At 48.0% G+C, this 13,198-nt stretch overlaps 1 protein-coding gene across 1 annotated transcript in view; it reads left to right on the top strand.

Annotated features, from left to right (window-relative positions):
* The window catches only part of LOC147120359 (dynein axonemal heavy chain 11-like), a 63,938-nt gene that overhangs the window by 15,798 nt on the left and 34,942 nt on the right, over positions 1-13,198 (top strand). The window contains exon 7 of the mRNA XM_085986173.1: positions 2,050-2,177. Coding sequence (XP_085842299.1) covers positions 2,050-2,177 — 128 coding nt within the window. The remainder of the gene's footprint in view (positions 1-2,049; positions 2,178-13,198) is intronic.

Consider the following 13,198-nt stretch of genomic DNA (forward strand, 5'->3'; position numbering starts at 1 on the left):
AGGCCACTTTACAGGGAAGTTAAGAGTCAACCACATTGGTGTGGGCCTGGAGTCACGTATTTGCCAGAACAGGTAAGGACAGCAGGTTTACTTCCTTAATGGACATTAGTGAGCCAGTTGGCTTTATGCAATAATCTGACAACTTCAGGGTCACTTTTACTGATTATACTGTTTTTGTTATAACTAAAAACAGTATCTATTCCTTCCCTTTTAAAGAATATTATCATTTAAGGTATCATTGTTCATTATTTTTCCCAAAATATACTACTTCACATTCTTCTGAATTATATCGCATTTGCCAACTATTTGCCCACTCCACTAACCTGTCTGTCTTTTGCCTTCTTCCTCCCAGTTTCCCATGCCTTTAATTTGATGATCATCAAATTGTGATATCATTCCTCTTTGCTGGGATCGCTTGTTTTCCATTTATAAAAATGATTTAGACATAGGCACAGATCCCTGAGGATTTAGCCATATTCCACCAATATGAAAAACATTCGTTTACCCTTATTTTTTGTTTCTTAACCCTTAATTTTCTCTCTCCATACATCTAAATTCTCTTTAATAGCACATGCATTAACATTATTATCAAGCCTCTTATGGGGCACTTTACCAAATGCCTTCTGAAAATCCATAAATAAAACATTCACCACATTGCTGTTATCACACACTCTGATTTCTTCACTAAGTTCAATTAGTCAAGCATGACCTCTTCACAAAACCAAGCTTAATGGCCCCACTGAGCCCATATCTGAAAGTGTTAATTAATTTCATCCTACATTCTGGACTCTAAGGCTCTGAAATTCCACAGGGCTACCACCAGTCTCTCACAATAACTTCAGCAGGAAGTTGGCAGAAACTCCAATCTCACCCTTGCTTTAGCCAAGTTTCCATCAAGGCTAAAAGATTATTATCCTACATTCTAATTAGCACCTCTAGTTCACCAACTTCATTTCTAATACTTTGCACATTCACACATACAAGCTGCAACTCTAAGCCATTCAGACGCCTCAATTTGCTTTTCATTCTACCCCATTCCTTCTTTCAGTAAATTGCTGAACCCCTCTCCTATTTTCCCCAAAGGTACATATCCCCCAGCACTTTATTTTATACTACTTTTCCCCCTTCACTATACTGATTTCTAATCCTCCCTTTATGAGCTAAGATTTAGATTCTAATCTAGAGATTTTACCTGTGATAATGAGGATTCAGATGAGGAGTGAAATCACAACTGAACCAATGTAGTGTCAATGCAGCCAGCTGTGGTGGAATCTTAGTGTGTTGTTCATAACATACCAAACTATTGAGAGTACTCTGTAGCATTCCATTTGCTGTACACCAAGGGTAGAATGTATATAACATCACTTACTAAATATTTTTATTGGTCAGGAATTTTGTACGCTAGGGCACAATTGTAAGAGATGAGGTCATAATCACTACACATTAATTCACTTTTTAAAAGGATGGACATAGATATAGTGGTACCACTGCCTATCTGGAGTAATTGAGGGATGAAGTACCTTCCAACACTGATAGCCTGTGCATCCAGATGTAATTGAATTCATGTCTGTCGAAGCAGACATAGTTGCCAGTGCCCTGCTAGTAAAATTTCACAAATTAGGTTTTCAAAAGAAATTCCATCAAACTAGAGTACAAATCATATGTCCCAGTTAGTGATGCAACTGTGGAAGTGGCTCCAAATCAAACTGTTCTGCACCATCCCATCCCATTCTCTGACAAAAGAGCTGATGGAGAAGCTCAATGAGACACTGAAGCCCATGTTATGTGCATGAGCTGAACAGATCTTTTGGGATCAAAAGTTGGCATACCTAGTGTTTGTAAATAGGGAGATGGAGATACCAAAGGCATCAACATGGTTCTCATTCTTTGAGCTATTCCATGGATGCTGAATGCTAACATGTTCGCTAACCTTAGCAGATGGGGGAAATAGACCCTTAACTTTTAGAAAACCATTTTGCCTTCCTAGTGTAGACTTTAATTAATTTATTGAACAAACATTACGCTGATATATAGTATTGTATTACACAGGAAAAAAGCTTGGTTTCACCATAGATTCTGGAAAACTCCACAATGTATCCCTCGGCCAAGGGCAAGAGGCAGTAGCTGAACAAGCTGTGACAAAAGCATCAAAAGAAGGACACTGGGTTATCCTGCAGGCAAGTTAGGCTGTGTGAGGCATGGTTGCAGTGTGATGGGTATTCTTTTAATTATTTGATTTAAAAGGTAGCTGCAGTGGTTGTAAGACTATAATATGATCAAGAAGCTCATGAAGTGTCATAACTCTGTTTCTAAAGCCTGCATTATACTCTTGTAATACACTAACCAGCTCAACTATCATTTATAATTTTCCACTTTGCTTCAGGTTTTTAACTTTTGTTGCCGCTCTCATGGATTATTACAACAGATTGGATGTTATTATGAAATAAAAACTCACTGTAGAAAAATCGGGTGATCAGTGCATAAAGTGAGACTAAAACATTTTTCATTGTGTCAGAACATCTGTTATATAAACAGATGTTAAACTCTAATGCTAAAATCATATAAACAGTAACAGTACTAAAATGCATGTGCTCCCTTACTTCTGTAAGTATACTCTCTTTTTTGTCCAGGCTAACATTTTTTGTCCAGGCTAACATTATCATTGGACAGGACAATTACAACCCATCCAAGCAACAGGCTCAAGATCTGCTTTTACTGGGTGCTCCCCCAAATGGGCGCCCATCTATGTTGGGAGAGAAAAATAAGATGGGGAATGGTGTTATTTCATTCCTATTTCCTTTAAATGCACTTTGAATGTTAGGACCTGCTCTGGGTACAAGCACTCCACTCCCCTTTGGGGGAAATCTTAGAAATCCCAGAGCAATGCAAATGGTATCCGCCCTTCTTTCCCCTCTGCTTTTTGCCGGGGAACTGAGCATTCTCTGCCACAAAACGGAGGAATGTCGGCACTGTTGTGTCCAGTTTTAGGTGACCTCACTGTGATTTTATTTGACTTTTTCTATTTCCTCTCCCATCTTTAAAGATGTATATTTGCACCCCTAGATCTGTGTTCCTCTACTTCTAAGAACTTTAACATATAGGGTATACATCTCCTTACCATTTCTTCCACGCGCACCCCCCACCCTCCAGAATGTACTACATCACAATTATCTATATTTAAACTATATTTGCCACTCCGAGTACATTGGTACCACCTTTGCAGAACACCTCCGTTCAGTCCGTAAGGGTGACCCCGAGCTTCCGGTCGCCTGTCATTTTAATTCACCGTTCCATTCCCACTCAGACCTCACCATCTGCGGCCTCTTGCATTGTTCCACAGAAGCTCACCGTAAACTCGAGGAACAGCACCTCATCTTCCGATTAGGCACTTTACAGCCTTCCGGACTCAATATCGAGTTCAACAACTTCAGATCATAACCTCGGCCCCTATTATATTTTTATATTTTTTATCCACACTTTTGGTTTGTGACTTTTCCTTTTTTTTTTCTCTCTCTTCCCACATGGCAGCTGTCTTTCACTCTGCCACAGCGCATTTCACACTTCATTTAGAGCCATTTTCTGTTTCTTTACCTGTCCTATTACTATCTCGTCTCACCTTGAATATCTCTTAATGTCTCTTCTTTCATCCCCTCCCCCATTTCCCAGCCCCCAAACTGCCTTTTGTTTCATTTCCTGCCTTTTCTCTCAGTTCTGTAGAAGGGTTTCAACCCGAAACGTTGACTCTATTTCTCTCTCCACGGATGTTGCCTGGCCTGCTGAGTTTTTCCAGCATTTTCTGTTGTTACATTGGTACCACTTCAGTTTAAGTAACGCCCATTCTAATGGAAATAAAAACAGAAAATGCTGGAAATACTCAGCAGGTCAGGCAGCATCTGTGGAGAGAGAAACAGAGTTTGTTTTAGGTCGATGACCCATTCTATTAGTAATGCTTCCCTCTGCCCCAGAATTCATCCTAATGCCCTAGAAGTCCAAAACCCACCTTTATCATTTGTCAAACCAGTTATTGATGTGTCTAATCTGCATCTCCCTAACTAGCCCAATGTATGGACCAGGAGCAAATGTGAGATTACTTCCATTGAAGCCCTGCTTTATAACCAAACTCCTAGCTCCTTAAACTTCCTTTGCAAGACTTCCTCATTCTGTTGCCCTGCAGTCAGGTGCTTTCACATCTTGAGTTAAAGGAAATTAGTATTAGTAAAAAAAAGTGCTGGAGAAATTAATGGGACTGAAAGCCGATAAATCCCATGGGCCTGATAATCTGCATCCCAGAGTATTAAAGAGGTAGCCATGGAAATAGTGGATGCATTGGTTGTCATCTTCCAAAATTCTATAGATTATGGAACAGTTCCTGCAGATTGGAGGGTGGCAAATGTAACCCCACTATTTAAAAAAGGAGGGAGAGAGAAAACGGAACTACAGATCGGTTAGCCTAACATCAGTAGTAGGGAAAATGCTAGAGTCTATTATAAAGGATGTGATAACAGGACACTTAGAAAATATCAATGGGATTAGACAAAGTCAACATGGATTTATGAAAGGGAAAATAGTGTTTGACAAACCTACTAGAGTTTTTTGAGGATGTAACTGGTAGAATATATAAGGGAGAACCAGTGGATGTGGTGTATTTGGATTTTCAGAAAGCCTTTGATAAAGTCCCACGTAAGAGGTTAGTGTGCAAAATTAAAGCACATGGGATTGGGGGTAATATACTGGCATGGATTGAAAATTGGTTAACAGACAGGAAACAGAGAGTAGGAATAAAATGGGTCTTTTTCAGGCTGGCAGGCGGTGACTAGTGGGGGATCAGTGCTTGGGCCCCAGCAATTCACAATATATATCAATGATTTGGATGAGGGAACCAAATGTAATATTTCTAAGTTTGCGGATGACATGAAACTAGGTGGGGTTGTGAGGAGGATGCAAAGAGGCTTCAAGGTGATTTAGACAAGTTGAGTGAGTGGGCAAATACATGGCAGATGCAGTAGAACATGGATAAATGTGAAGTTATCTACTTTGGTAGGAAAAACAGAAAGGTAGAGTATTATTTAAATGATGATAGATTGTGAAATGCTGATGTACAAAGGGACCTGGGTGTCCTTGTACACCAGTCACTGAAAGTAAACATGCAGGTGCAGCAAGCAGTTAGGAAGGCAAATGGTATGTTGGCCTTCATTGCAAGAGGATTTGAGTACAGGAGCAAGGATGTCTTACTACAGTTGTACAGGGCCTTGGTGAGACCACACCTGGAGTACTGTGTGCAGTTTTGGTTTCCTTACCTAAGAAAGGATATACTTGCCATAGAGGGAGTGCAGCGAAGGTTCACCAGACTGATTCCTGGGATTGCAGGACTGTTGTATGAGGAGAGGTTGGGTCGACTAGGACTGTATTCACTAGAGTTTAGAAAAATGAGATGGAATCTCATTGAAACGTATTAAATTCTGACAGGGCTAGACAGACTGGATGCAGGGAGGATGTTTCCCCTGGCTGGGGTGTCTAGAACGAGAGGTCACAGTCTCAGGATACGGGATAGGACATTTAGGACTGAGATGAGGAGAAATTTCTTCACTCAGGGTGGTGAACCTGTGGAATTCTTTACCACAGAAGGCTGTGGAGGCCAAGTCATTGAATATATTTAAGAAGGAGATAGATAGATTTCTAGACACAAAAGGCATCAAGGGGTATGAGGAGAGAGTGGGAATATGGTATTGAGATAGGGGATCAGCCATGATCATATTGAATGGCGGAGAAGGCTCGAAGGGCCGAATGGCCTACTCCTGCTCCTATTTTTTTCTACTCTCACTGTTGAATGCTGGAAGAAAAGAAGAAATGGAGAAATTGAAATGTAATTCACAAACTCCCACTCCAAGCCCAAAACTGTAAACATGATATATTTTGTAGAACCATAGACATTTATAGTGCAGGAGGAGGCTATTTGACCCGATGGGCTGGATTTTACCAGCCCTGAGGAGGCGGGTTTTGAGGCGGGACTGTTGGGAAAATTTGAAAAAATGACGGCAACTTCCGATCCCGCCGTCAACCCGCCTCCGTGCAACTTTGCCAGAGGTGGGCTTGCAGAGTCCGTTTCGGTCGCACCTCCAGGCGGCGGGATAGGCCCTTAACTATCACTTACCAACCTCTATAATGCCATTTTGAGAGGCCTTTCACATTTTTCCACATTTCCAGCGTGCTGCACGTCTCTCCTGAAACACGCCAGCTAATCCTGCCAGGTTCACAAGTGGCTGGCTTCCTAACAGCTGCAGCTCCACCATAAAAACTGAGCTTTCAACAAGAATCAGTTGCAGGTGGCAGAACTTTGTTTTTTCAGGACTTGGAGAACTTTTTGCAGGTGCACTGATTTTGCATGTGGTGAAGCTGAGAATGAAATATTCCATTCATCACTCATCAGTATTTCTCTGCATGTGACTGTGGTTGGTTTCAGTTTCATTTCCATTGTATTGTACTGTGTGTAGGGCTCCGCCCATACCTGGCTCCTGTGTAAGCTGGCCCAGCCTGCAGCACATCCAGTACGGCAGACCTCTGGATGGAAGATACATTCTCCTCTGTGTGTTACCTTCTAAGTCAATAAAAGCCTTGTTTTGTTTCGTTAACATCGAGTCTCGGATTTATTGAGGCACATCAATTTTATTGACTTAATTTTCAACACAATGGATCAACTCTTGAAACCCGAACGTTTGGATTTGGACCAGCATGCTTCGGACACATCGGCACGCTTCGGACACTGGTTTATGTGTATGGAATTCTTCCTGGACAATTCCGCAGCCGTCAAAGACGCTACGGACGCTGCGAGTATGAAACTCGGAATTCTGCGGAATTGGGTAAGCCACCGGGTTTACCCCCTCATCCAAGACGCCGACACGTACCCGGCCGCCTGCGACATCTTAAAGGCGCATTACCAGCAGCCTACGAATGAGGTGTATGCTAGGCACCTGCTCGCTACTCGCGCACAGCGACCTGGGGAATCGGTGGAGGAGTTCCTAGGCACCCTGAAAACGCTTGGCAAAGACTGCAAGTGCCAAGATGTAAAAGCCGCAGTGTACACTGACGAGCTTGTTCGCGATGCCTTTATCACAGGCCTCAGCTCCACTTACATCCGGCAGAGACTGCTGGAAAAAACGGGATTGGACCTGAAACAGGCTGCGGACACAGCACGATCCCTGGATGTGGCCCAGAGAAACTCGGACGCCTACTCTTCAGCCCGCGCCGTCCACGCCGCCACGTGTGCACCAAGGGCGCCGCCATCTTGGAAGGCATCTTCCCCGCCCGGCAGCCCGACACCGTCGGGGCCCCGCTCTCCCCCCAGAAGCCCTACGACAGCCGCGACGCGTCGGGGACCCAACTGCTACTTCTGCGGGCAGCCGAAGCACACCTGTGCCCGGTGAAAGGCACCACCTGCTTTAAGTGCGGTAAGAAGGGGCACTTCAGGAAGGTGTGCAGAGGGAACCCCGCCGGAAAACCCGCCACCGCCGCGTGTGCACTGTGGGAGCGGCCATCTTGGACGCCATCTTGCCCGACCTCGTGGGGTCCGCCATCTTGTGAGCAGACAGCGTGGACGCCATCTTGTCTCGATCAGGGCCCTACAGTGGCATCGGTCACAGTGGACCAGACCAGGCCACACCCGCTATCCAAATCAATGGTGGACATCGAGGTAAACGGGTGCAGGGTTAAATGTTTAATTGACAGTGGAAGCACGGAGAGTTTTATCCACCCTGAACTGGTACAACAACTCTCCCTAAAGGTGGTCCCTACTCGGGGTACCATCTCCATGGCTGATAAAACCCAGACATCGACCATTATGGGTTACTGCACGGTACAATTGTCCGTTAACGGAACTGTATACGATAATTTTAAAGTATTAATCATGAAGAACCTATGTGCGAGCGTGATCTTGGGCCTGGATTTCCAGTGCTACCACCAAAGCATCACGCTCAATTACGGTGGGTCCCAGCCGCCCCTCACAGTGTGCGGTCTGGCTACCCTGAAGGTAAAGCCGCCTTCGCTATTCGCGAACCTTACCCCTAACTGCTGGCCAATAGCGACCAAAAGCAGGAGGTACAGCTGGGAGGACAGGCGGTTTATCGCGACCGAGGTAGACAGGTTCCTGAAAGAGCGCATTATTGAACGCAGCAATAGCCCGTGGCGCGCCCAAGTGGTGGTGGTAAGGGGTAGCGAGAAGAAACGGATGGTGATAGACTATAGCCAAATGATCAACAGGTACACCCAAGTAGACGCCTACCCGCTACCCCGCATATCAGAAATGGTGAACCAAATCGCCCAATACCGGGTGTTCTCCACCATCGACCTCAAGTCAGCGTACCACCAGCTCCCTATCAGACCAGAGGACCGCCCGTACACCGCCTTCGAGGCGAACGGACACCTCTACCAATTCCTCAGAGTCCCCTTTGGGGTGACGAATGGGGTCTCGGTCTTTCAGAGGGAGATGGACCACATGGTCGATGACCACCACTTGCAGGCAACCTTCCCCTACCTCAACAACGTCACCATCTGCGGTCACAACCAGCAGGATCACGACTCGAACCTCGAGAGGTTCCTGAAAACCGCACAAAAACTCAACCTCACCTACAACGAGGACAAATGCGTTTACAACACCACGCGCCTCTGCATACTAGGCAGCGTGGTGGAGAATGGGAAAATCGGACCAGACCCCGACCGATTGCGCCCCCTACGGGAGCTGCCCCTGCCCAACACTCCCAAAGCCCTGAAAAGGTGCCTGGGGTTATTTTCTTATTATTCCCAATGGGTCCCCAACTACTCCGACAAAGCCCGCCCCCTCTTGAAAGCATCCTCTTTTCCGCTCTCTGCTGAGGCCCATGCCGCCTTCAAAAGCATTAAGCAGGATATTGAGCGGGCCACGCTACAGGCAGTGGACGAGAACACTCCCTTTCAAGTGGAAAGTGATGCGTCTGACTTTGCCTTGGCGGCCACCCTCAACCAGGTGGGGCGGCCCGTAGCTTTCTTCTCGAGGACCCTCCAAGGGCCCGAGATCAGACACTCCTCCGTAGAAAAGGAGGCCCAAGCCATCGTGGAGGCAGTGCGCCACTGGCGCCACTACCTAGCCGGCAAACGCTTCACCCTACTTACCGACCAGCGGTCGGTAGCGTTTATGTTCAATAATAAACAGAGGGGGAAGATTAAAAATGATAAGACTCTTAGGTGGCGGATCGAGCTCTCCACCTTCGATTATGACATCATTTACCGGCCAGGGGCCCTTAACGAATCCCCCGACGCCCTCTCACGAGGGATGTGTGCCAGCGCCACCGGGGATCGGCTACAGACCCTCCACAATGACCTCTGCCACCCAGGGGTCACGCGGCTGTTCCACTTCATAAAGTCCCGCAACTTACCCTACTCGATTGAGGAAGTTCGGTCCCTGACCAGGAACTGTCGCACTTGCGCTGAGTGCAAGCTTCGGTTCTACCGCCCAGATAGAGCCCACTTAATCAAAGCTACACGGCCCTTTGAGCGGCTCAGCTTAGATTTCAAGGGCCCCCTCCCGTCCGTCGACCGCAATGTTTACTTCCTGAACATTGTGGACGAATACTCCCGGTTCCCATTCGCCTTCCCCTGCCCAGACATGACCAGCGCCACAGTCATTAAATGCCTCAACAGCCTGTTCTGCCTGTTCGGTATGCCGAGCTACATCCATACGGATAGGGGGGCGTCCTTCATGAGTGAAGAGGTACGCCAGTACATGCTGTCCAGGGGGATCGCCACGAGCCGTACCACCAGCTACAACCCCCGGGGTAACGGTCAAGTGGAGCGAGAGAACGGGACAGTATGGAAAGCAGTCACTCTAGCTCTAAGGACCAAAGGCCTCCCTATCTCCCGCTGGCAGGAAGTCCTCCCAGATGTGCTCCATTCGATACGGTCGCTATTGTGTACTGCCACTAATGCCACGCCTCATGAGCGAATGTTTGTCTTTCCCCGGAAATCCACCTCAGGCGTATCCATGCCGTCATGGCTCTCCACCCCAGGTCCGGTATTCGTGCGAAGGCATGTGAGGGGCCACAAGACGGACCCTCTCGTGGAGTCAGTGCACCTACTCCACGCCAACCCCCAATACGCGTATGTCCGGCACGCCGACGGAAGGGAGGACACCGTGTCCATAAAAGACGTCGCCCCAGCCGGTAACGACAACAACCACGACAACAGCAGCAACAACGACCACAGCAACTCTTACCCACCCACTACTCTTTCATCACCCCCGGAAGAACATCGACCAACGGTACCCCCACCAACTACCCCTTCAACAACCCTGGCGGCACCCCCGGCAGAGACCCAGGAGGCCACCGGGGACACCCAGCCGACACCCGCGGCACCACAACAGCCACGTCGGTCGCAGAGGACTATCAAACCCCCGAACAGACTAAATCTATAGAAGGGGTGAATGTGATGAAATATTCCATTCATCACTCATCAGTATTTCTCTGCCTGTGACTGTGGTTGGTTTCAGTTTCATTTCCATTGTATTGTACTGTGTGTAGGGCTCCGCCCATACCTGGCTCCTATGTAAGCTGGCCCAGCCTGCAGCACATCCAGTACGGCAGACCTCTGGATGGAAGATACATTCTCCTCTGTGTGTTACCTTCTAAGTCAATAAAAGCCTTGTTTTGTTTTGCTAACATCGAGTCTCGGATTTATTGAGGCACATCACATCTCCACTGTGACCTCCTGGGAAAACCCTCTCCCCACATTGACTGAGTGCCTCCTCAACGGAGATATCTACCAGCAGCATGGGAACCATTTATACCCTGTCATCCTGGACCTCAGATTCAGACGAAGAGCAGCCGTGGCAGCAGCAGAACCAGGAACAACAACAGCAGGAACGCCAACCTGCTGCTCACCCACCTGATGCTGCACAGGGCAGAAGGCGCCAGCGCAGGGAAGCACGTCGCCGCAGGAGATACTCCCAAAACAGGGTTTACAAGGTGAGGATGAGCTTCCTCAACATGACTGAGCAGCAGTGCCACAGGAGGCTGAGACTTTCGCGAGAGGTAGTCGGTGACATCTGCACAATGCTGCACCAACACCTGGAGACCAGAGAAGTGGGTGGACACCCCTTACCAGTGGCTGTCAAAGTCACCACCACACTCAACTTTTTTGCTTCAGGCTCCTTCCAGGGATCAGCAGTAGACATCAGCAGCATCTCCTAGTCGGCCGCGCACACTTGCATCACGCAGGTTACCGATGCCCTCTTTGCAAAGTCGCACAATTACATACACTTCTCCATGGATCAAGCAAGTGTAACCGCGCGTGCGATTGGCTTTGCAAATATGGCAGGCTTGCCAAGGGTGCAGGGCGTCATAGACTGCACACGTGGCCCTTAAGACACCCTATCACAACCCAGCTCTCTTTGTCAACCGCAAGGGCTTTCACTCCCTCAACGTGCAGCTGGTGTGTACCACAAGAAGGACATTTTGCATGTTTGCGCCATCCTCGTTCATCCTGCGGCAGTCTAGTGTGCCTCCACTCTTCAATCCGCCAAACCAACTTTCAGGATGGCTACTTGGAGACTAGGGCTATCCCTTGAAGATGTGGCTAATGACACCATTCAGGAGGCCATCGAACGAAGCTGAAGAACACTACAACTCCAGCCACATTTCGACCAGATCCATCATCAAGCAAACCATCGGCTTGCTGAAGATGCGATTCAAATGCCTTGACAGATCAAGTGGAGCCCTGCAGTACTCAGCAGCCAGGGTCTCCAGAATCATTGTGGTCTGCTGTGCACTGCACAGCATCGTGGCTTGTAGCTGCCTGAGGAACAAGTGGCTCAGCGCATAGCCTCCTCAGATGAGGAGGAAGAGGAAAACAAGAATGAAGACCTTGCGGATGCACATCAACCAGCTGCAGCAGCACGCGAGCACATTGCTGCAAGGGATGCACTCATCTTGGCCAGATTTGCTTAAGTTGCCCATTCAAACACATGTGCCTGGCACCACCTTACCACACGATAGACAATGGACAAGAACCTGTGGCTTCCTATCACTCTGACCACCATCATGACAAATACAATTCGCCCTGAGCCCTCAATGTGGAACTTCCATTTCCAAAATGACAGAGTCCAGAACTTCAACAGTTTGTTCACTCTCATGCTGCTCCTGCTTCGACACCTTTGGCGGCCGTCCTCTGGGGTTGCGAGTCTGTGAGGGCTCGCCAACAGTCTGCTCCTCCTGCGGCTGTGCAGGGGCTGAGACGCCCATCTCAGTTGGGTGAGGACTCTGGTGGGGCTCTGACCGAGGGCTCCGCAGTGGCATGGGAGTGTGAGCGCTTGGAGAGGAGCCCACACTTCCTTGTTGTCTGCCACCAACATCCCCCTCATGGGTCAGCCCCACTTCAAAGCTAGCAAGTGGCTTGACAGCACCTTGCTGCACATCAGTGGGGCCATGAGGACCCGTTTCTGCACTGGCAGTCCTACTCCAGAGGACTTCCATGAAGGTCTGGTTTCTCTGATCAATAGCTGTTCATCGCTCCTCCAGAGATGTCAGTCTATTCTGAACATTCACCATGTTTTCCACACTCTGGCGACTTAGCTCCTCCATGGCCGTAGCCATCCTTTCCACGGAGGTTGCCATCCTATCCGCGGTGATGTGTTCATACGCCAATGCCTCCACAAAGGCTCTGCTCATGTTAGCGTTGGACTCCTCCATCCACTCCACACTCAGTGACCCTGGAGACAAAACCTGTCAGAGACTCCTGCACCTGTTCCTGGAGTTCCAGCAACGCTCTCCTTCTGGATGGACCCAGAGGCACAGGGTTGACATGCAGCTGAGCAGAGCTGGGAGCGCCCTGCGGCCTCCGACGAGGACTCTCCACTGCTGTCCCTGTCTCCACCAATACTAAGGGCCCTCCCTGTGTGGTGTTAGTTGTTGTCATAGCATAACAGTGATAGGGAGTGTGAGGGCAGCATAGTCGAATAGTTAAGTGATTGTGTACATAAAGAGAGAGGGAATGGTTAAGAGTGCAAGGGATGTAACGGTAAAGTAGGTTGTGTAGGAGTAGGTTGACAATGCAGAGTGATGGTGCCGAGAGGAGATGGGGAGCAGAATGAGGGTAAAGGTGATGGTACACTCACTTTGCCTGTTCGGACAAGGTCATTGAACCTCTTTCAGCACTGCAGCTAGGTTCTGCTGCACAT

The sequence above is a fragment of the Somniosus microcephalus genome, chromosome 4 (genome assembly GCF_052327205.1).
Source record: "Somniosus microcephalus isolate GS21.2 chromosome 4, FLI_Smic_1.0, whole genome shotgun sequence".
NCBI lineage: Eukaryota > Metazoa > Chordata > Chondrichthyes > Squaliformes > Somniosidae > Somniosus > Somniosus microcephalus.